The following is a 21438-nucleotide window of genomic DNA, read 5'->3' as shown; positions in this document are numbered from 1 at the left end:
TGAACACTCTTTACATTGCCTTAATTTCCGCATTTAATTATTTTATTGCTTCTACAACGTACTCCTTGCAATGTGCTCACATACCCACCATTGCCTTTTTGTGCAGTTGATGAATTTTCCGACTGTGTGAGTGGTCTTTTCACGCACCACGGGTCGACTGCAGAACGTGAGCGAGAATAAAATAAAATGTATCTAGTTTCTGAAAATGGAAATTTACAAACAGAAAAGTGTCAGCCGGCTCGTGGCTCAGTCAGGAGGCTCAACCCAGACTGCATCAAACGCTCAGAGGTCGGCTTGTTGGAAGGATTGGGAGCACCATACTTCATACATCAAGGAGGCCGACCCTTCAGTTGAGTGTGGTCGTTATTAGCACCTGCTTTATTGGATAGGCAGCGTGGACTTCAGATGAAATGAAAGTCAAATGATCCCTTATCAATTTCAATTGAGTATACTATAACAACGTGTGAACAATTTATCTTACATAAAGCCTCTCGGAAAGCGTTGTGTTTGTGTATGTTAGTGACAAGTGATAGGTAATAGACAGATGTGACAAGGAACTTCAGCTGCAGAGAGGCTGCTCATTTTTCTTAAATCAGACAAGGAGAGGCTAATCCTGGAGATTGTTCAAGTAGTCATAAGTGAAAATGTCCATTTAAATGTTGGTGCCAATTGATAGCTGATGTGTCAAATCAAGCCCAAAAAGTGGGCATCACTAAGTGTACCGACCTTCTGTTTGAAAATACCGTTAAATCTCTTGAGGGTATTTTCATTGGGAGGAATTGTAGAACTAACATCATTTTTAAAGACAGTTCTATCCAATGTTCCCTCTAATTTTTCAAGTGTCTGTGCAAACACACACGCTCCCTGTGCACACTGTGGACCATTGTGTGCAACACCAGATTAAATAAATAAATGAATGACTGAACAAACAAACAAACAAACAAACAAACAAACAAACAAATAAATAAATAAATAAATAAATAAATAAATAAATAAATAAATAAATAAATAAAATAAATAAAAATATTGCCAACGAGAACTTTAACACACTCAGGGTCGGAATTTGTTTTGTGTGACAGCTCGTTCCTTTTCTGTCGGTCTTTTGCGCTCTCCCACAATAATGTACCGACCCCCTGTCCCATCTTGAGTCTTTGTACAATTCCAACAGCTTTCAAATGTCATTTCTGCTAAATGTGACGCTTGAGGTAGCCAAACTTCCATTCAGTCCATATTTTTCCCTCCGTAAACCCGCCCGCCACTTTGGCTTCACTGCATGTTTTGCATAGTAGACCATTCTCACTCAAAAAAGAGAAAATCACACCCAGCTTCACCGTTTGTTCTTTTATTTGCACACACTCCGACAACCATTCCATCTTAAAAGAACCGCGGCATCTCTTATTTACAGTACTTTGGCTTGACGAGTGGATGCGTCGCTGCTCGTTCGTTTTGCCATGATAAGGGGTTAGCTAACTTAGCATTTGCATCTCTTGACTACGCCGCAGTGTTGTTAGCTAGCAAACCTGCACGGGACGGATGGGTAGGACACATTTTCAGGCACTGTCAATGCTATGATTGGCTATGTAGCGTAAGTGAACCATATAACATTGGCTGGTCAATCACTGATTTGCACTATAGAAAGGCACAGAAAGAAAGTCATTGGTCCACTTAATTAGATTAGATTACGTCTAACATTAGATACTGAGCAATTAGTGTATGCTGAATTTAATTTTGTGTGCAGCATGGAGTTTCTTGTGCGCAGAGACTTCGCGAGCAGTGCGCAATTGCGCAGCTGCGCAGCTTAGAGGGAACACTGGTTCTATCACATAAGGGACGATGATGGCTCGCGTTACCCTTCCTTTAAGTTGGCATCATTTAAGTCAACTCGCTGCTCTTGTTTGATTGCCCTGCTGAAATGCATGCTTGAGGGAAAAATGTAATCTTATCAGAATACAGTTATAATATTATATTTTGGTGTCACGAGGAAAAAAATAAGTTGCCATGTTGCCAGAATAATATTTATAACACAGATATTTCAGATATTTGCTTTCTGTGCAGATCAGGAAAGAAAAAAAAAATCACATACCCCATTGAATAATCTAGGAGAACCAATACATTTTACATTATTTTATATTATGTTCCACCAGTAAGGCTTCAGTGCAAATGTGTTCCGCAAAATATAAGATACAGTAAGTATACTAGATCTTTAAGTTTGAATTCCTAAGGCTTCAGAGGCTGTGGATGGGGCAGATATGGACCAAAGGCCCTCCTTTTGCCATATGTGCTGCGAGTCAATCCTTGAGGTCAGTGGATCAGGAAAAGGTATGAGCACGACAATCTTTGGTGCTCATTTGAGAACCGTACAATTTGTGCATTTTTGTGCACCCTTGACTAAAACACTAAATATCGGTTTGAAGTTTTATTTTTTTGTAAGGTTGCTTGGGTGGTGCCTGCGAGGATTGAGCTTGCAAGTACATGAAAAACTTATTGGCTTCATCTGTTTGATCATCTGTCAATGATTGGGTTTTTCTCCTATTGCAGTTGTTTCTTTTTAATTTAACTTCTCCTTTAGCTACATTATCAAAAGCATGGTTTAGTTAGCAACAGTTTAAAACATTAGTCAGCATCTTGTTTTTTCTCACTTTGGGAACATCTGAAAGCATCTCTTCCCTTCACTACCTAATTATTTCATTTGCTGCTTTTACCAAGCACTTTTTTAAAACATGTTTAAACCTGAGAACTCTGAAGAGTTTATGAAGAGCTGAATAAGAAAACCCTTGAACCCTTATTTACTGAAAGATGAACTGTTGTATTTTGTACCCTGGTGTGGGGTGCCACATTAGATATGTTTCTGACAGAAAGTTGCTGCATTAATCCCAAAGAAGTCAAGCATAGTACATTCCCAGATATTTTTACCTGTTGGTACATGAGTGAAGCGATGGAGATCCTGAAAGCAGAATGAAAAAAAGATACTGAGAAAAACAGTGGTACATTCTATCAACATGTTTTGCTGTCAAATATCCATTAAAAAACATGGCCAATGTTCTTTCGTTTGTTTGTTTGTCGCGCCCGTCCGTCCGTCTGTTCCGTCCGTCCATCTGTCCGTCCGTCCAAGACCACCCACCCACCAACAACCGCTTTGCAGTCGGCTGTGAACCTCTCCAGTTGGAGATCACAGCTTGAAGAAGCCAAAAGTATCAATTCATCTACAAATAGCAGAGATGCAATACTGAGGCCACCAAAACCGGAACCCTTAAATGCCATGGCGGCGCCTAGAAATTCTGACCAAACTCTGGCAACAGTGGTACACAGTGATAAGCTGTCCTTATCAAGGTGTTCGGTACTCCGTACTCCCAAAGGACCACAATATAACTCCCCGAGGTGCACAGTCAAACGCCTTCTCCAAATATATAAAACAAATGTAGATTTGTTGGGCGACCTCCCATGCACACTTGAGGACCCTGCTGAGGTTGTAGAGATGGTCCACTGTTCCATAGCTGCTACAAACACCACATTGATCATCCTGAATTTGAGATTTGACCAACCGATAAACCTCTCCAGCACCTCTCAATAGAGGCTGAGGAGTGTGATTCCTCTGTAGTTGGAACACACACTTTAGTCCCCATTCTTACACTGGGGGACTACTACCACGGTCTGCCAATCTGAACCCGATGTCCACAAGATGTAATGGTGTGTCACCTAGCCCCACAACATCCGCAGCCTTTAGGAACTCCCAGCGGATCTCATCCACCCCCGGAGCTTTTCCACAAAGGAGATTAACCACAGGTAGGGAGAGCCCACTGGAGATTGGAGAGCCCACCTCAGAGTCTACACCCTTTGCGTCCTCTAGGGAAGGTGTGTTGGTGGCAGTGAAGAGGTCCTCTCGCCACCGACTCACAACATGCCGAGTCAAGGTCAGCAACACCCCATCTCTACTATATTCAGTGTTAATGGAGCACTGCTTTACCCTCCTGAGATGCTGGATGGTAGACCAGAACTTCCTTGAAGCTGTCTGGAAGTTTTTTTCCATGGCCTCGTCAAAATTCTTCCACGCCCCACCCCCAAAGGTGCATTCTGCTTGGCCAGCCGGTATCTGTCAACTGCCTCTGTAGTCTATTCATCCGCTTTATCCCACAAGCCAAACCTCTTTCTTTATTTATTCTATTCTTTATTTCGGTTTCATACTGTGGTATCTTAGATCTTGGTATATTTGAAATAGTGCACTGTTGATGATTTTTCCGAGGTTTGTATATGAGAGAATGGTCTGATACAGCGACGTGGATGACTCCTGATATGCTATATTTTGCGGGTTGATCGGTGAAGAGGAGATCAAGAATAGAGCTGCAATTGTGACATATTCTAGTTGGTTCTTTTATCAGTCCTAATTTTTCTGCCATGCTTTTTAGAGGTTTGGATGATTTTCTTTGTAGTCTAAATTCAAGTCGCCAATTATAATATATTCCTTTGTTTTTATATTTTTTATAATATTGGATAGATTTTTAATATAATCTGTGGGGTTTGTGTTTGGCGGCCTGTAACTGGCAATAACTGTGATTGCATGTTGGTTGGTAAAGCTGATGACCAGTTGCATTGTTTCAGTTTCTGTTGTGATTGTGGTTACTGTGTGTGCATATAGTTTATTTACTAGTAATAGAATACCACCACCAGGTTTATTTGCCGGTCTCTTCTGTGTAGTTGATAATTGTCTATGGAGATAAACGAGTCTGGTGTGATAGGAGAAAGCCACGATTCTGTAATGATGAGAAGATGTGGTTTGCCTTGTTCAGTGAGTATTTTTATTTCATCAAGCTTTGATGTGATGCTTCTTGCATTGAGGTGGCATATTTTAAAACCTTTAATATTGTTTAATTGGGATATGGTTTGAATCTGTTTTATGTGGTACTTATTTTTCCGTTTAGTCATTTGTACGTTATTATGGGTGCTAGATTGGGTGCCGGCATCTGTTTGACTGGAATAAGATTGCGTGATGGGCTGGGAGCGAGCTCCAGAGGCATGTAGTTTTGGGCTAGGGTTTAGTGGGATATTTATGAGGTTATTATGATTGGTTAATTGTGCCTGAGATCGATAGCCGGTGGTGGATACTCTAAAAGAAGTGTGGATATGATTTTTTTGCAGTGGGAAGGTAGTGTGTGACAGTGGTGTGGTTTTTCCTTTGGTGAAGGTGGGGGGGTGGAGTAAAGGGGCCAGGTGTGAGGACTAGCGTGTGGGGGAGCGGGGGGGATCTTGGTTAGTCCGAGGTCTGAGGGGAGGTGAACTGTTGTTGTGAGGGAGAGAATGGATCGGACTATCCTCGCGTCACGACTCATGGAGCCAGTCCAGGGATTCCAGAGTGAGCTCCATGGAGAGGGAGAGCAGCCGTGCCCCCGCCTGGTTGAGGTGTAAACCGTCCCTTGCAAAAAGATTGTGCTGTTTCCAGAAGGTTGTGAAGTTATTGGTATAGGGCAGGGGTGTCAAACTCCTTTCCTCGGGGGCCGAATCCCTACATGTTTTCCAAGTTTCCCTTGTTAAACACACCTGATTCAAATGACCAGTTCGTCCTCACTTTCAGCAGGAGCCTGATTAATTGAATCAGGTGTGTTTAACGAGGGAAACTTGGAAAACATGTAGGGATTCGGCCCCTGAGGAAAGGATCTTGACACCCCTGGTATAGGGGATCTTGTTGGCGGTGCAATGGGCCTGGAGCCAGATGTGTAGATCACGGATCCGACTGAACTGGGTGTCGGTGAGTCGTGGAGATGGAAAGGGGCCGGAGATAATGAAGGCCTTACCAGTTGCAGAAACGGTGGAGATGAGTGTGCGAAAATGTTGTGTGAGCGTCTCTGACTGCTGGAGTTTGATGTCATTGGTCCCGATGTGTATGATGACAGTGGAGATCTGTGGACGGTGAGCTGTCAGTTGGGGGATGCGGGTGTTGATGTGGAGGACCTTGGCTCCGGAGAATGAGTGGGTCTCAGCTTTGGGGAGGGAAACGTGGCGCACCATTGAGGATCCAACCACCAGCACAGAGGGGACGCGCGTATGGGTGGGTGGACAGTTTGGTGCCGGCAGGGCTGCGGTCCTTGTCCTGTCAGAACGCTGGTGGCGCTGAGCGTGGTGTGGTGGGAGGGGTCGGGGAAGTGAGGGCTTGAAAAGGGGGTGACGGGGCGGGGGTGGGAGGAAAGGTGGTGGGTAGCGGGGGGTTGGGAGGAGAGCTGGTCGACAGTGAGCTGGCCAGTGGCGTGTTAAGGCATGTGGCAGAGAAGATGGTGGGTAGGGAGGGGTAGGGAGGAGAGCTGGTCTACAGTGAGCTGGCCAGTGGCTTGTTAGGGCACGCGGCAGAGAGGACGGTGGGTAGGGAGGAGAGCTGGCCTGCGTTGAAATGGCCAGGAGTGTGGCTGGAATGGTGATGGGTAGAAAAGGGTGGGGCGGGGGTTTTGGCATCGCCGTGTCTGCCTAGGAGGTGGGTTGTGGATGGTGGATGCTCTGCTGGTTGTCCTGCCGTCAGCGGGCCAGGTTTTGGGGAAGGCTACAGTAGGGGGGGCGGGGTTGGCGAGGGTGATGGAGGTTGATGAGGGGAAGGGGAGAGTACTCTCTGTACTTCCCAGGGGGGCTGTGGCAGGGGGTGTGGAAGGAGGGGGCGAAGAGGGAGGTGTGGGGGTAGGGGGGGCGAGGAGGGCCGGGCGGGTTTGAGGCGGATGGCAAAGGGGAGAAGGTGCCTGAAACAGCCCACAGCGACCAGTCTGTTCCAATAACTTCTCCCAGTTTGTGGGGGGAGCGGACCACTTAGGGTTGGGGGTGTAGTGAAAGGCTATTGGTGGTTTGAGGGTGGAGGAGAAGGAGCTTCTTGGCTTCTTGGCCCTGGGTGAGTGGAGACGAGCCTCCTTCTCAGATCTTTATCTGAGATTTTTCTCGGCCTGCCACTCCGGGCCTTAACTAGAACTGTGCCTGTGGTCTTCAATTTCCTCACTATGTTCCTCAAAGTGCAAACTGACAGCTAAAATCTTTGAGCTAGCTTTTTATAACCATCCCCTAAACCAGGGGTGGGCAAACTTTTTGACTTGCGGGCCGAATTGGGTTCTAAATTTTGACTGGGGGGGCCGAACCAGGAGCAGATGGATGTAGTGTTTGTGTGAAGTAATATAAATGACATGTAAAGGTCATTGCATAAAAGGTTTTGGCCTTTAGTAGGTAGTAAAGCATGGATATTCGAAAAAAAGGTTTTTGAAAACAAATGCATTTATTAACAGAAAAAAACAATATTTCACCAAAAAACTATTATCAGTGATTCTCATTAAATATGACACTGTTATTATGAATAACAGTTTGCATCACTTCAGTGGCTGCAGGTCACATTTATGAAAGATGTTTATAATTATGAGGCAAAATCACATAAAACGGCAAACATTCTGACAAAATACATCATCTTGAAGAATGAGTGAAAGAATACATCTAAATAAAGTCATAAAGACATCAAAACGGCAACACGGTGACGGATATCTGAAAATCAGAGCAGAGCTTTAACTCACAAACACCTGGTGACAGAGGTGAGGAAACGGGAAACACTTTCTTAAAATCGGCCTTGAAACGTTTAAAAGTTAACATTAGTCGCAAACAGGTGGTGCATCAATGTCCTTGAGCATCCTGCATTGTTTGAAAATGAGAATGGTCGCTAGTTTAAATCCATGCTATTTATAAATACATAATATAGTATATAAATTATTTTCATAATGCATTTTTTTTACAACAAACTCCCCTTCATTTTCAGTGGGAACAGTGTTGTTGGTCTCCCTTTTTTTGCTTGTGCATCATAGTCTAGAGTAAAATTTGTTGTGGCAATTCTTAGGATAGAGCCGAGGTGTCCCTTAACCTAGATCTGTGACTCTGTTGATGTTCACGTGGCTGAACGTCTGCTCATACACGCCGGTCGAGCCAAATTGTCCACTTTTTTTTTTAAACACTCGGCACTCAGTGTCCGCCTTTCTTTTCCTTGGGCCACTCATTTTAATGGAAGGATTCCAGAGGAAGGTTTGTGGGTGGCTTTAGCGTAAAACTGTATCTGAAAGCTCAGCGCGCGAATTACGAGAATGCTGACGTTACAGCCCACACTCGAAATTCGGCACTGATAGAAATAGAGCGCGGAGTGTGCCGGGTCCATACTACTTAGTACATACACGCACTTGTGAGAGTACACCGAGCTTTCTGACACTGCTTCTGTGAGTAAATGCGCGGGCGGGCGTTTCCCTATCTACTGGGGAAACGCAGTCATTGCAAGGATAATGACAAAAAAAAATGTTTAATAATACAATTTATTCAGGTTTGGCGGGCCGGATTAAACGGCCCCGTGGGCCGGATGTGGCCCACGTCTGCCCTAAACTATGACGTTGAACAATCTTTGTTTTCAGGTCATTTGTCAGTTGTTTTGAGGCTCCCATGTTGCCACTGTTCAGAGAAGATGCAAAGAGGAGAACAACGTGCAACTGGCCACCTTAAATACCCGTAACTTGAGTGTTTAGAGGCTGTTATTTCTGCAAAAGGAGGATCTACTAAATATTGATGTCATCTTTCTGTTGGGGTGCCAACATTTATGCACCTGCATACTTTTGTTCAAGTAATGATTGCACACTTTCTGTAAATTCTATAAACTTCATTTCACTTCTCAAATATCATTGTGTTTGTCTGCTATATGATATATTTAACTGAAATTGCTGATCCGAACAACCAATGATTTGTAAAGGAAAATCATGAAAATGATCAGGGGTGCCCAAACTTTTGCATACGACTGTATATCCACTTTAAATTATTCATGGTTCAATGTCATTGAGAGCACTAGAACTTCTAAAATTCCTGAATACTCTCAGGATAATATCTTATCGTTGCCATTAACAAGAAATGGCGAGTGGGGCTGCTCACAGCAGCTATTTCATACAAGAATAGACCAAGACATTCTGGATTACATCAGAATTGGTAAACAGTTCTCTTCATTATGCTGTTCACGATTTAAAATTATTAGATTAAAACAGACGCGACTGAACAATTGTCAATTGGTCGCCTCCCACATACCACAGTAACTCCTGATTGTGAGGTCAGGCCACTGAGCTTTGAGTGGCACAGTGTCATCAACATGTTACAACAGAGATTGACGATTGATTTTGTCATATGATCAGACCTGTTCCTGTATGTTTTAAACGCCCATGTGATGAGAGGAGCCGAACTGTTAACACATCACTTTGTAGTGGTAGGTGTTAAACACAGCAGACCCAAATCCATGATCCCATTGATTGCTAATGTTACCGTTCTCGAGTATTTATTCTGGGTAGGTTTCATTGGGCTGAAAGTGCCATGAGGAGGAAAGCTCTAAAACTGCATCGCGCATGCATAATTCTACTAAGGATTACTAAACAAAAATTGACTTTTTTCCCTTGAGTAGTTTTGAGGTACGCTTAACCTAATATAATACTACATTTGAACAATTAACTATGACAAACAATATCAGTACTTTTCTAACAACCAGAGATTCACAAGAACAGAACAGTTTCCCCACAGCAACATACAATGTAGCACCATAATGTGTAACGTTATACGCAGTTATCTGTGAACCAAAAGTAACAGACTGAAAAACCACGGGCTCAGAGAGTGGGCAAAAGGGATTGAAAATAGCCGGAGAGATGCAAGTTTACATTATGACCACAGCCATGGAGCCCTTGAGCTCAGCAATGAAAAGCCCACATACCCAACTCACCTCTTGAACTTTTCTGGGTACAATAGGGCACATTGATTGAATATAAAACATATGAAATGGTTAAGGTCTAAATGCCACTTATAAAATACATTTTAACGACTATGTTGTCACTTGGTATATTTCATCATGTAAGTGGGGGTAAATAATGTGTTGGCATCACCTTGAAATACCTCCATTCAGTGTACTGGTTCTGGTCACAATGTGTGATGATGACAGCTGAATTATCACCTCCTCTGGTCAGACACTGGTCATACTGCATCAGCTGGTTGGCTTCATTGATTCGGAACAGCTGCACACAGACATACAAAATCAGAGAGCAACAAAAAACTTTTCTTGAGCCACATTGACTGGGGCAACATGGCTCAGTGGTAAAGTGGTCGTCTGCCAACCCAGAGGTGGGGAATTCGATTCCCCAGCCCTTGTCATCATGTCGAAATGTCCTTGAGCAAGACACTGAACGTCTAGTTCATAGGTCGGCAACCCATGGCTCCGGAGCCACATGTGGCTCTTTCATCCTTCTGTTGTGGCTCCCTGTGACTTTGGAAAATAATGAGTATTCTATAAAAATTAAATTTTATTTTAGTTTGTTCATTTTAAAATATAATTGTGAATTTGAAGATTATGGTAAACTTGTAACATTAAAATTAAACGTTTTTAATATTTTTACCGCCCAAAATATGCGTCACATCCGCCGATGTGCGACATTCGAATTCCTGGCGTCCCTCACGTCTGGCAGCCGTCGTTTTTCCAGCACACTACCAGCGTGATAGCTATATATTAAGTGAAGTAGTCCTTTTTTTTAATTCAGGAGGACAACTGGCTGCACACTCCAGTACACGCGATGGGACAGAAGCAGACTGCGCATTTTTTTGGTTTGCATTGTTCGTTCAGTGCTGGTGGATAATATTTGGATAAGTTTGGATTTTTATCTCATAAATAAGAGGACAGGTGACTGCAGGCTGTTTGCATTTTTTGTTCAGTGGGTTGGGTAAGTTTGGATTTTTATTTCTTAAATACGAGGACTCAAATAGACACCGGGTATTTTATTTGAAATTAAGCATCAACCAAGTGTAAAATGCTTTTTGTTACATGCAGAAATAAAATTCTGTGTTCTCTGCAGCAGTTCGTTGATTTCATATTCATAAATGCATTAGTTTTTTGTACATAGCATAATATATACATGCATAATATATATAATGATGTAAAAATGGGTTGTGGCTCCGGGTGCTTTCTTTTCATTGGGGGGCGGTCCCAAATGGCTCTTTGAGTAAAAAAGGTTGCCGACCCCTGGTCTAGTTGATCCCGATTGTATGTCATCAGCAGGTGAACGAGGATGCAGTGTGAAGAGTTTTGAGTAACATATCTAGAAAAGCGTTCAGCCGATTTACCATTTACATCTGTACAACGATCCCTTGTTTATTGCTGATAATTGGTTCCAAGAACCCTCGCGAAAGGTGAAAATCTGCGATGTGGAGTCAATATTTTTACGATATCCACACAAGAACACTTTATTGTGTTCCTAAACACTTTTGAACATTTTAAAGTTAAAATGACTTTTAGAAACATTCTTAAGGGCTTCACTAAAACTCAAAGTCATAAAAAAAGTACCGTAAAGGTGTCACTGTTCCGCTCTGCTCTTGCCGTGCCGGCCAGTTTAATACTTTTTAAACATTTTCAAGTTAACCTGATTTTTAGAAACATTCCTTACGGCTTCACTTAAAATCAAATTCACAAAAAGACTACTGTTAACGTGTCACGGCTCCGCTCTGCTCTCCCCATGCTGGCGCTGGTCCGTGGGGGAGCACATATCGAATGCGGACCTGCGCGCGCTAATTAGTGCTGATCGCTGCCACCTGTGCCCATGTTATCGGCTGATTAGGCCCGCCAATCTGTGGTGGTTTGTCTGCCTTGATACACGTATGCTTGCCACCTGGTTCTGGTATCCCACCTGATTCCCGTTTACCGCAGTGTAGCGCGATGTCTGTTTCCTGATTCACTTTTTAGCAAAAGCCTGTTTTTATGATCTGCTTTGGACTCCGTTTGGCTCAACCTTGTGCCTGTCCCCGACCACGAGCATGCTATAACTGTCTGTTTCGATGACACATGACGCGCGCTCGCTGACCGGCTTGTTAGTTTGCCTAGACATCCTGGTCTGCCGGCATTCCAGCCCTCCTTGTCTCCTTTAAACTAAAGAAACGTTTCACCAAGATCTACCAAAACTTTGAGACATAAAGGTGTTTTACAGCCCAAGACCTACGAAAAGTCTCTGGAGCTCTACTCTAAACTCATCAGGAAGTCGGTCGGTCGGTCAGTCCGTCCAGTCCGCTCGTCCGTCCACCCATCCATCATCCTCAAGTATCCTCAATCATCCACATCATCCTCAATCATCCACATCATCATCCTCCCAACCCAACCACATTTGCTCATCCGCCCGTCGCCCCCCCCAACCGGCCGCCACACCCACCCACCTCTGTCCGTCCGTTCATTCATCCATCCATCATCATTATTGTCCATAAAGGATCGTATTTCTTAGACCATAAACATGCATCTGGATACCTCTTCATACAAATCCTGTCCTGTAGTTGTGCCATGCATAGGACGTAATGCCAAAAACTCTTCTGTTATGCTTAGGATGGAATCTACTCCACGATCGAAAATTGACAGCTGGGCAATGTCAGATGTGTCCGTGCTTTCATCCACAGCAAGAGAATATGCGATGAAATATTTTCCCTTTCTCACAAGTTGTTCTTTTATATTGGTGGAAAGCTAGTCTACACGTTCAGCAACAGTGTTTCTGCTCAAGTTTATGTTTGAGAAGAGTTGTCTTTTGTCTGGGCACACTGCGTCACAAACTTTAAGCATACAGTTTTTGATAAACTCTCCTGTAAAGGGCCGGCCTAATTTTGAGACCTCTTTTGCCACAATAAAGCTAGCCTTGACAGCAGCTTCGCTTTGTGATTTGGCATATATGAACATAGCCTGCCTCGTTTTAATTCTTCCACCTTCTGTAGCCTTTGTTCGGTGTCCATATTCTTGTCTTTGTGTTTGAGAAGTTTGATAGTGCCTTCTTAGATTATATTCTTTCATTACCGCCAATATTTCTCCACACAGAAGACACACAGGTTTGCCTTTTGCCTCTGTGAACATGTAGTCTGCCTCCCACCTGACTTGAAACCCCCTGTTCTCAACGTCCACCTTGCGTTTTTAAGGAGGGGGGGTACCTGAAAGTTGATCTCTGCTCTGACTGCTGATGAATAATGAAGCCGCTTGTGCGCGCTGCTGTGACTTCGCGGGGTACCGTTGCATTGTAGGGAATGTCGTATTGGTGCGTGTGTTGCACACGTCTGAGTACATAATATTTATTTTCTTTACTGTTAAAATATTTGTGATTGTAAGTAGAGCAAGACATGTGGAAGAAGCTGAGGAGGCAGCTGAATACTGTCCTGCTGTTTGGGTTGATTTAATCAAGTAAGACAGAATAGAATGCCTATATTTTCAGGTATACAACAAAATTGGGACCGCTGTCCCGTTGGTGTTTTGTCGGAAGGAATGGGGTGTGAAAGATCGAGTGTGATAGTACAGAATAGAGAATAGGCGGACCATCCATCCATCTTCTTCCGCTTATCTGGGGTCGGGTCGCGGGGGCAGCAGCTTTAGGTGGGACTCCCAGACTTCCCTCTCCCCAGCCATTTCGTCCAGCTCATCCCGGTGGATACCAAGGCATTCCCAGGTCAGCTGAGAGACATAGTCTCTCCAGCGCATCCTGGGTTGTCCACGGGGTCTCTTGTCGGTGGGACATGCCCGGAACACCTCCCCATGGAGGCGTCCAGGAGGCATCCTGATGAGATGCCCGAGCCCCTTCATCTGGCTCCTCTCAACGTGGAGGAGCAGCAGCAGCTCTACTCCGAGTCTCTCCCGAATGACCGAGCTTCTCACCTTATATCTAAGGGAAAGCCCGGACACCCTGCGGAGTAATCTCATTTCGGCCGCTTGTATCCGGGATCTTGTTCTTTTGGTCACAACCCATAGCTCGTGACCATAGGTGAGGGTAGGAGCGTAGCCCGACCGATAAATTGAGAGCTTTGCCTTTTGGCTCAGCTCTCTCTTCACCACGATGGACCGGTACAGAGTCCGCATTACAGCCGACGCTTCACCGATCCGCCTGTCGATCTCACGCTCCATCCTGCCCTCGCTCGTAAACAAGACCCCAAGATACTTGAATTCCTCCACTTGGGGCAGGATCGGTGAGGGCATTCCATCCGACTGGGGACCATGGACTCAGATTTGGAGGTGCTGACCCTCATCCCGACCACTTCACACTCGGCTGCGAACCGCTTCGGTGAGAGCTGGAGATCACGGCTTGAAGAAGTCAACAGCACCACGTCGTCTGCAAAAAGGAGAGATGCAATGCTGAGGTTCCCAAACCGGACAACCCTCAACACTTCGGCTGTGCCTGAAAATTCTGTCCATAAAAGTTAACTTTATGAACAAATCGGTGACAAAGGGCAACCCTCACTGAGAACGAATCTGACTCACTGCTGGAAATGCGGACCAAATTCTGGCATCGATGATACAGGGACCGAACCGCCCTTATCAGTTGGTTTGGAACCCCGTACTCCCGAAGCAACGGTCGAACGCCTTCTCCAAAGTCCACAAAACACATGTGGTTGAGGAAACTCCCATGCACTCTCGAGGATCCTGCCAAGGGTATAGACCTGGTCCACTCTTCCACGGCCAGGACGAAAACGACATTGCTCCTCCTGAATCCGACGGACTCTCCTCTCCAGCACCCCTGAATAGACCTTACCAGGGAGGCTGAGGAGTTATGATTCCTCTGTAGTTAGAACACACCGTCCGGTCTCCCTTCTTAAAGAGGGGAACAACCACCCCAGTCTGCCAATCCAGAGGCAGTGTCCCGGAACCACGCAATGTTGTAGAGGTGCATCAGCCAGGACAGCGCCACAACATCCAGAGCCTTTAAGAACTCCGGGCCGATCTCATCCACCCCTGGGGCCTTGCCTCCAAGGAGTTTTTTAACTATCTCAGTAATTTTGACCCCAGAGATTGGAGAGTCCACCTCAGAGTCTCCAGGCCCTGCTTCCACAATGGAAGGCATGTCGGTGGAATTGAGGAGGTCTTCGAAGTATTCTCCTCACCGACTCACAACGTCCTGAGTCGAGGTCAGCAGCACGCCATCTCCACTGTAAACAGTTTTGACGGTGCACTGCTTCCCCCTCCTGAGACACCGGATGGTGGCCCAGAATTTCCTCGGAGCCGTCCGGAAGTTATTCTCCATGGCCTCGCCAAACTCCCCCCACACCTGGGTTTTTGCCTCAGCAACCGCCGAAACCGCGTTCCGCTTGGCCATTCAGTACCTGTCAGCTGCCTATGGAGTCCCACAGGCCAAAATGGCCTGATAGGACTCCTTCTTCAGCTTGACGGCATCCCTCACCGCCGGAGTCCACCAGCGGGTTCGGGGTTGCTGCCACGACAGGCACGACCACCTTACGGCCACAGCTCCAGTCGGTTGCCTCAACAACAGAGGCACGGAACATGGTCCACTCGGTCTCAATGTCCCCCGCTTCCTCTGGGACTTGGGAAAAGCTCTGCCGGAGGTGGGAGTTGAAGCTCTTCCTGACAGGGGATTCTGCCAGACGTTCCCAGCAGACCCTCACAGTACGTTTGGGTCTGCCAGGTCAGACCGGCATCTTCCCCCACCATCTGAGCCAACCCACCATCAGGTGGTGATCAGTTGACAGCTCCGCTCCTCTCTTCACCCGAGTGTCCAAAACATGCGGCCGCAAATCCGATGACACGACTACAAAGTCGATCATCAAACTGCGGCCTAGGGTGTCCTGGTGCCAAGTGCACACATGGAAACCCTTATGTTTGAACATGGTGTTCATTATGGACAATCCGTGTTGAGCACAGAAGTCCAATAATAGAACACCGCTCAAGTTCAGATCGGGGGGGGGGGCGTTCCTCCCAATCACGCTCTTCCAGGTCTCACTGTCATTGCCCACATGAGCATTGAAGTCACCCAGCAGAACGATGGAGTCCCCAGAAGGAGCGCTCTCCAGCACTTCTTCCAAGGACTCCAAAAAGGGTGGGTACTCTGAGCTGCCGTTTGGTGCATAGACACAAACAACAGTTAGGACCCTCACCATGGTGAACTTCAATGTGCAGGCGCCCAGCCGGGGGGCAATAAGTATGCTCGAGACCTCTCACCTCGGGCAAATCCAGAGTGGAAGAGAGTCCAGCCCCTCTCAAGAGGGCTTGTACCAGAACCCAAACTGTGTGTGGAGGCAAGTCTGACTATTGTCAAGTGGCATGGTGGTACAAGATGGTGTAAAATTGGGTATCGAATTTGGCCCCGGCACATTGGCTATCCCAAAACATGTAGTAGTTCAAACATTTCACCAAGAGATGGTGTTAAAGCTTGACATAGGGGTGACCTGATGGAAACTAACAAATCCAATAACTTAAATTGTTAGCAACTGGGAGGACACAACCTGTTCAAACACGTAGCAACACACAATTTTGGAATATGATTTTGCTATGCCATAATTTTAAGGTGTAACAGCTTGAGCAAGATCAATATATATGTTAAAGTTAGAAGAACCCATTATTAAGGCTAAGTATGATTATATGTTAAGTTGATCTTTACTAGACAAGATATTGTTATTAATGTTGCAATGTTTTATCCAACCTGTATTTAACATTGGTGTTCTATCTATACATGAATGTATTAAGTTGAGAGGAGACATCAAGGGTTAATAGTGAAAGAACGAGCAAAACAGGAAACAGCAGCAGAGAATAGTCATGTGCAATGGTTGCTGTTTTGAGCAAAGTTGCCAAGGCAACCAGTGGTTCCCAGCTGAGAGTCAGGTGAAGATCTATCAGCTGAAAAATCCGCTGAGACAGCATTAAAATATCAGCTGGAAAATCAGATGAGGTCATGCATTCCTAGCATACTAGGCATTCCAGACATTCCACACATTCCGATGAGGTAATGCCAGAGGAGCTGACGAACCTATAAAAGCTTGGCTTCGGACAAGAGAAGGGCTCTTCCTGGTCAGGGCGATGGCCCTGTTGCTGCCCAGAGTAAAGAACGTCGTTTAGACGAAGATGGATTTTTCGTACTTTTTGAGATTGGACTAAAATCTACTAAGATGAATTTGCAGAGTCAGAATTGGACTTTGTCAAATTTTAAGCTTCGAATTGGACTTTGTCCAATTTTAAGCTTCGAGGAAGGCAGAGGAGACAGCTGCTTCTGGCAGAAAGGGGAAGACGCCAATGTAACGGCAGACCTTTCCTCTTTTTAAACAGAATTCGGATTTTGGAACAAAGGAGAGCTAATCACTTAACTTGTTCAACCAAATATGATTTTAGACCCTATTCTCCTCTTTTGTTCTGAGATTGGTGAGTGGAATTATTGTTTTTTGTTCGACTTGTAATTCTTTTTCTTGCTTATTCATAAAATGTCTTCTTAATGGTTAATTCGGTTATCGATTATTTCATATTAACTATGTTGAGCATGGTTTTATATGCAGTAATTAGAACTTTAAATTTTCTTTATTTCCCTACCACAGTCATGCTTTAAATCCGTTCAATTCTTTTTAAAGTGAAGACAGCTTTAATCCTTAACATCAGGTATTGTCAGATCTGGTTCGAATTAGTTTTCTTAAGATCAGCTGGGGCGAATGCGCGCTAGTGTAAATAACGAATCCCTGAGGTCTTAACAAAGACATCCGAGATTTAACAAAAGCCTCAAATCAGAAGGGCGCCACCAGTAGGGCGCGGTCATTCTGACGACGTGTCTCAACCTTAGTTACTCGGCATGCGAACGTTGCTTGACTTAAAAGGGATTGGCGTCATAATGAGAGATTGATTTTTTTCAGAATTAATTTAATAAAGGTGGTTAGCAACTCGGACGAGTCTCTTCAACCCCGGCTTTTTCAACCCTTTAATGGGAAGCCGGTCGCTTTAATATAATAAGTGCAGATTTGACACTATGTCTCGTCTGAACTTTTCTGCCTCACACACCAGCTCAGGCTCCTTTCCAGTCAGAGAGATGACATTCCAAGAATAGAATAGACAGACATTGTAGAAAAGGGGTGGGCAAACTTTTTGACTTGCGGGCCACAGTAGGTTCTAAAATTGGCCGAGCCAGAAGTGATTTGGACACAATGTAATTTATTAAACCTGGAGATTGCATCTGTTTTTTTATACGTTTCAACTGAAGGTGCAATGTTAAAGAAATCAATATTTACTGGAAAAAGATCAATGGAATCACATTCAACATTCGACATTCAAAACATTATTACCATGCCCAAATTTATGCACCTGCCTACTTTTGTTGAACTAATGATTGCACACTTTCTGTAAATCCCATAAACTTCATTTCACTTCTCAAATATCACTGTTTGTCTGCTATATGATATATTTAACTGAAATTGCTGATTCGAACAAGCAATGATTTATAAAGGAAAATCATGAAAATGATCAGGGGTGCCCAAACCTTTGCATACGATTGTGTGTATATATATATATATATGTATGCCTTGCGAAAGTATTCGGCCCCCTTGAACCTTTCAACATTTCGCGACATTTCAGGCTTCAAACATAAAGATATAAAAGTTTAATTTTTTGTCAAGAATCAACAAGTGGGACACAATCGTGAAGTGGAACAAAATTTATTGGATAATTTAAACTTTTTTAACAAATAAAAAACTGAAAAGTGGGGCGTGCAATATTATTCGGCCCCCTTGCGCTAATACTTTGTAGCGCCACCTTTTGCTGCAATTACAGCTGCAAGTCGCTTGGGGTATGTCTCTATCAGTTTTGCACATCGAGAGACTGGAATTCTTGCCCATTCTTCCTTGCAAAACAGCTCGAGCTCAGTGAGGTTGGATGGAGAGCGTTTGTGAACAGCAGTCTTCAGCTCTTTCCACAGATTCTCGATTGGATTCAGGTCTGGACTTTGACTTGGCCATTCTAACACCTGGATACGTCTATTTGTGAACCATTCCATTGTAGATTTGGCTTTATGTTTTGGATCATTATCCTGTTGGAAGATAAATCTCCGTCCCAGTCTCAGGTCTTTTGCAGACTCCAACAGGTTTTCTTCCAGAATGGTCCTGTATTTGGCTCCATCCATCTTCCCATCAATTTTAGCCATCTTCCCTGTCCCTGCTGAAGAAAAGCAGGCCCAAACCATGATGCTGCCACCACCATGTTTGACAGTGGGGATGGTGTGTTCAGGGTGATGAGCTGTGTTGCTTTTACGCCAAACATATCGTTTTGCATTGTGGCCAAAAAGTTCGATTTTGGTTTCATCTGACCAGAGCACCTTCTTCCACATGTTTGGTGTGTCTCCCAGGTGGCTTGTGGCAAACTTTAAACGAGACGTTTTATGGATATCTTTGAGAAATGGCTTTCTTCTTGCCACTCTTCCATAAAGGCCAGATTTGTGCAGTGCACGACTGATTGTTGTCCTATGGACAGACTCTCCCACCTCAGCTGTAGTTATCTGCAGTTCATCCAGAGTGATCATGGGCCTCTTGGCTGCATCTCTGATCAGTCTTCTCCTTGTTTGAGATGAAAGTTTGGAGGGACGGCCGGGTCTTGGTTGATTTGCTGTGGTCTGACACTCCTTCCATTTCAATATAATTGCTTGCACAGTGCTCCTTGAGATGTTTAAAGCTTAGGAAATCTTTTTGTATCCAAATCCGGCTTTAAACCTCTCCACAACAGTATCTCGGACCTGCCTGGTGTGTTCCTTTGTCTTCATGGTTCTCTTTGCGCTTTAAACAGAACCCTGAGACTATCAAAGAGCAGGTGCATTTATACGGAGACTTGATTACACACAGGTGCATTCTATTTATCATCATCAGTCATTTAGGACAACATTGGATCATTCAAAGATCCTCACTGAACTTCTGGAGTGAGTTTGCTGCACTGAAAGTAAAGGGGCCGAATAATATTGCACGCCCCACTTTTCAGTTTTTTATTTGTTAAAAAAGTTTAAATTATCCAATAAATTTCGTTCCACTTCACGATTGTGTCCCACTTGTTGATTCTTGACAAAAAATGACAATTTTATATCTTTATGTTTGAAGCCTGAAATGTGGCGAAATGTTGAAAGGTTCAAGGGGGCCGAATACTTTCGCAAGGCACTCTATCTATCTATCTATCTATCTATCTATCTATCTATCTATCTATCTATCTATCTATCTATCTATCTATCTATCTATCTATCTATCTATCTATCTATCTATCTATCTATCTATCTATCATAGCACTTCGCCTATTGCTACCTTAGTGCATCGCAGGTTTTTATGAAAACAAATATTGCGAATATATTTGTTGCATCGCAGCTTTTTGTGCCGTCACTTGGAGCGCGGGTCTTTGCTTGCCCATATGACTTTACAGCACACCATAGCTGGTGGAGGAGACAAGACCAATGGGAACATGTTGATCTGTATTCTTGCCGCTGATTGGCTTAGAGCTGTAAGAGCAGTTCTAACCACGCTTTTGTCTCAGCCTCCTGCTACGTATCCACTTTTCCACTTTGTTCCTATCAGCAGGATCAGCAGCATCTCTGATTCCACTTTTCCACTTTGTTCATATCAGCAGGATCAGCAGCATCTCTGATTTGCACTCTGATTTTGACCCGAACAAGGCAGGATAACCAAATGCAAAATGTTAGATAGATAGATAGATAGATAGATAGATAGATAGATAGATAGATAGATAGATAGATAGATAGATAGATAGATAGATAGATAGATAGATAGATAGATAGATAGATAGATAGATAGATAGATAGATCTTTATTGTCATTGTCACACATGTACAACGAAATTTAAAAAGTGCCAACCGATCAGCGCATGAAATAAAAAAATAAATAGAATGAATAGAATAAAAGATTAAAAAAAATACAAGATAAAAACCCACAGAAGAACATACACAGTGCTCTTTATTTGGGGAAAGGTTAAAGGAAACAAGGAGGGCTGTAATGCTGGCAGAACAGGACGACAAGGAAAGCTGACGAGCCGGTCAGTGAGCGCGCGTTGTGCGTCATCAAAGCCAACGTGCATTGTGGTCGGGGACAGGTAGAAGGTCGAGCCAAACAGAGTCTAGAGCAAAACAGGTTTTCGCTAAACAGCGAATCAGGAAACAGGCATCGCACTACACAGCAGATCAGGCAAATGGAAATCAGGTGGCATAGCAGAACCAGGTGGCAGGCAGGTGTATCGAGGCAGACAAACCACAGCAGATTGACGGGCTTGCGGGGTTTAAATAATCGCCCTAATCAGCCCTTAACAAGGGCACAGCCGGGCAGCGATCAGCACTGACAAGCTCACGCGCTTACAACTGTGTAAAAAGAGACCTATAACAATAGCCATCTCTTCGTTCACATTGATACATTTTTGGGACATTATTTCCAGGACTTCTACCAAGGGTCAGCACATTTTGTGTTTAAATAGTGTTATTTTTCATGTTCATTCCAAGCTCATTTTTTGTCTTTTAAATGTAGTTACCGTTTTTTTCCGTGTATAATGCGCAAAATTTAACTAATTTATTGTCCTAAAATCTGGGGTGCGCATTATACATGGGTACAAATTTTTTTTTTTTTTTTTTTTTAAATTTTTTTTTTTTTTTTTTTTTTTTTTTTTTTAAGAAAATCATGGTACAAC

At 44.0% G+C, this 21438-nt stretch overlaps 1 protein-coding gene and 1 long non-coding RNA gene across 5 annotated transcripts in view; one reads left to right on the top strand and one right to left on the bottom strand.

Annotated features, from left to right (window-relative positions):
- galnt7 (UDP-N-acetyl-alpha-D-galactosamine: polypeptide N-acetylgalactosaminyltransferase 7) overlaps positions 1-21438 on the bottom strand; it is a 209064-nt gene that overhangs the window by 16934 nt on the left and 170692 nt on the right. For 2 of the 4 annotated variants that reach the window (XM_037254645.1, XM_037254616.1), the window contains 3 exons: positions 9897-10025; positions 2914-2944; positions 85-157 (listed from right to left, as the gene is read on the bottom strand). In XM_037254645.1, the coding sequence (XP_037110540.1) occupies positions 85-157; positions 2914-2944; positions 9897-10025 (233 nt within the window). The remainder of the gene's footprint in view (positions 1-84; positions 158-2913; positions 2945-9896; positions 10026-21438) is intronic. The other 2 variants (XM_037254626.1, XM_037254636.1) reach the window with 2 other exon arrangements.
- LOC119124997 overlaps positions 1429-21438 on the top strand; it is a 33662-nt gene continuing 13652 nt past the window's right edge. Inside the window, exons 1-2 of the long non-coding RNA XR_005098400.1 lie at positions 1429-1439; positions 16631-17034. This is a non-coding gene — a long non-coding RNA (uncharacterized LOC119124997). The remainder of the gene's footprint in view (positions 1440-16630; positions 17035-21438) is intronic.

The sequence above is a fragment of the Syngnathus acus genome, chromosome 1 (assembly GCF_901709675.1).
Source record: "Syngnathus acus chromosome 1, fSynAcu1.2, whole genome shotgun sequence".
NCBI classification, from domain to species: domain Eukaryota; kingdom Metazoa; phylum Chordata; class Actinopteri; order Syngnathiformes; family Syngnathidae; genus Syngnathus; species Syngnathus acus.
Note: the sequence above shows the minus strand (reverse complement) of the source record. Positions and strands in the feature narration are given on the sequence as shown.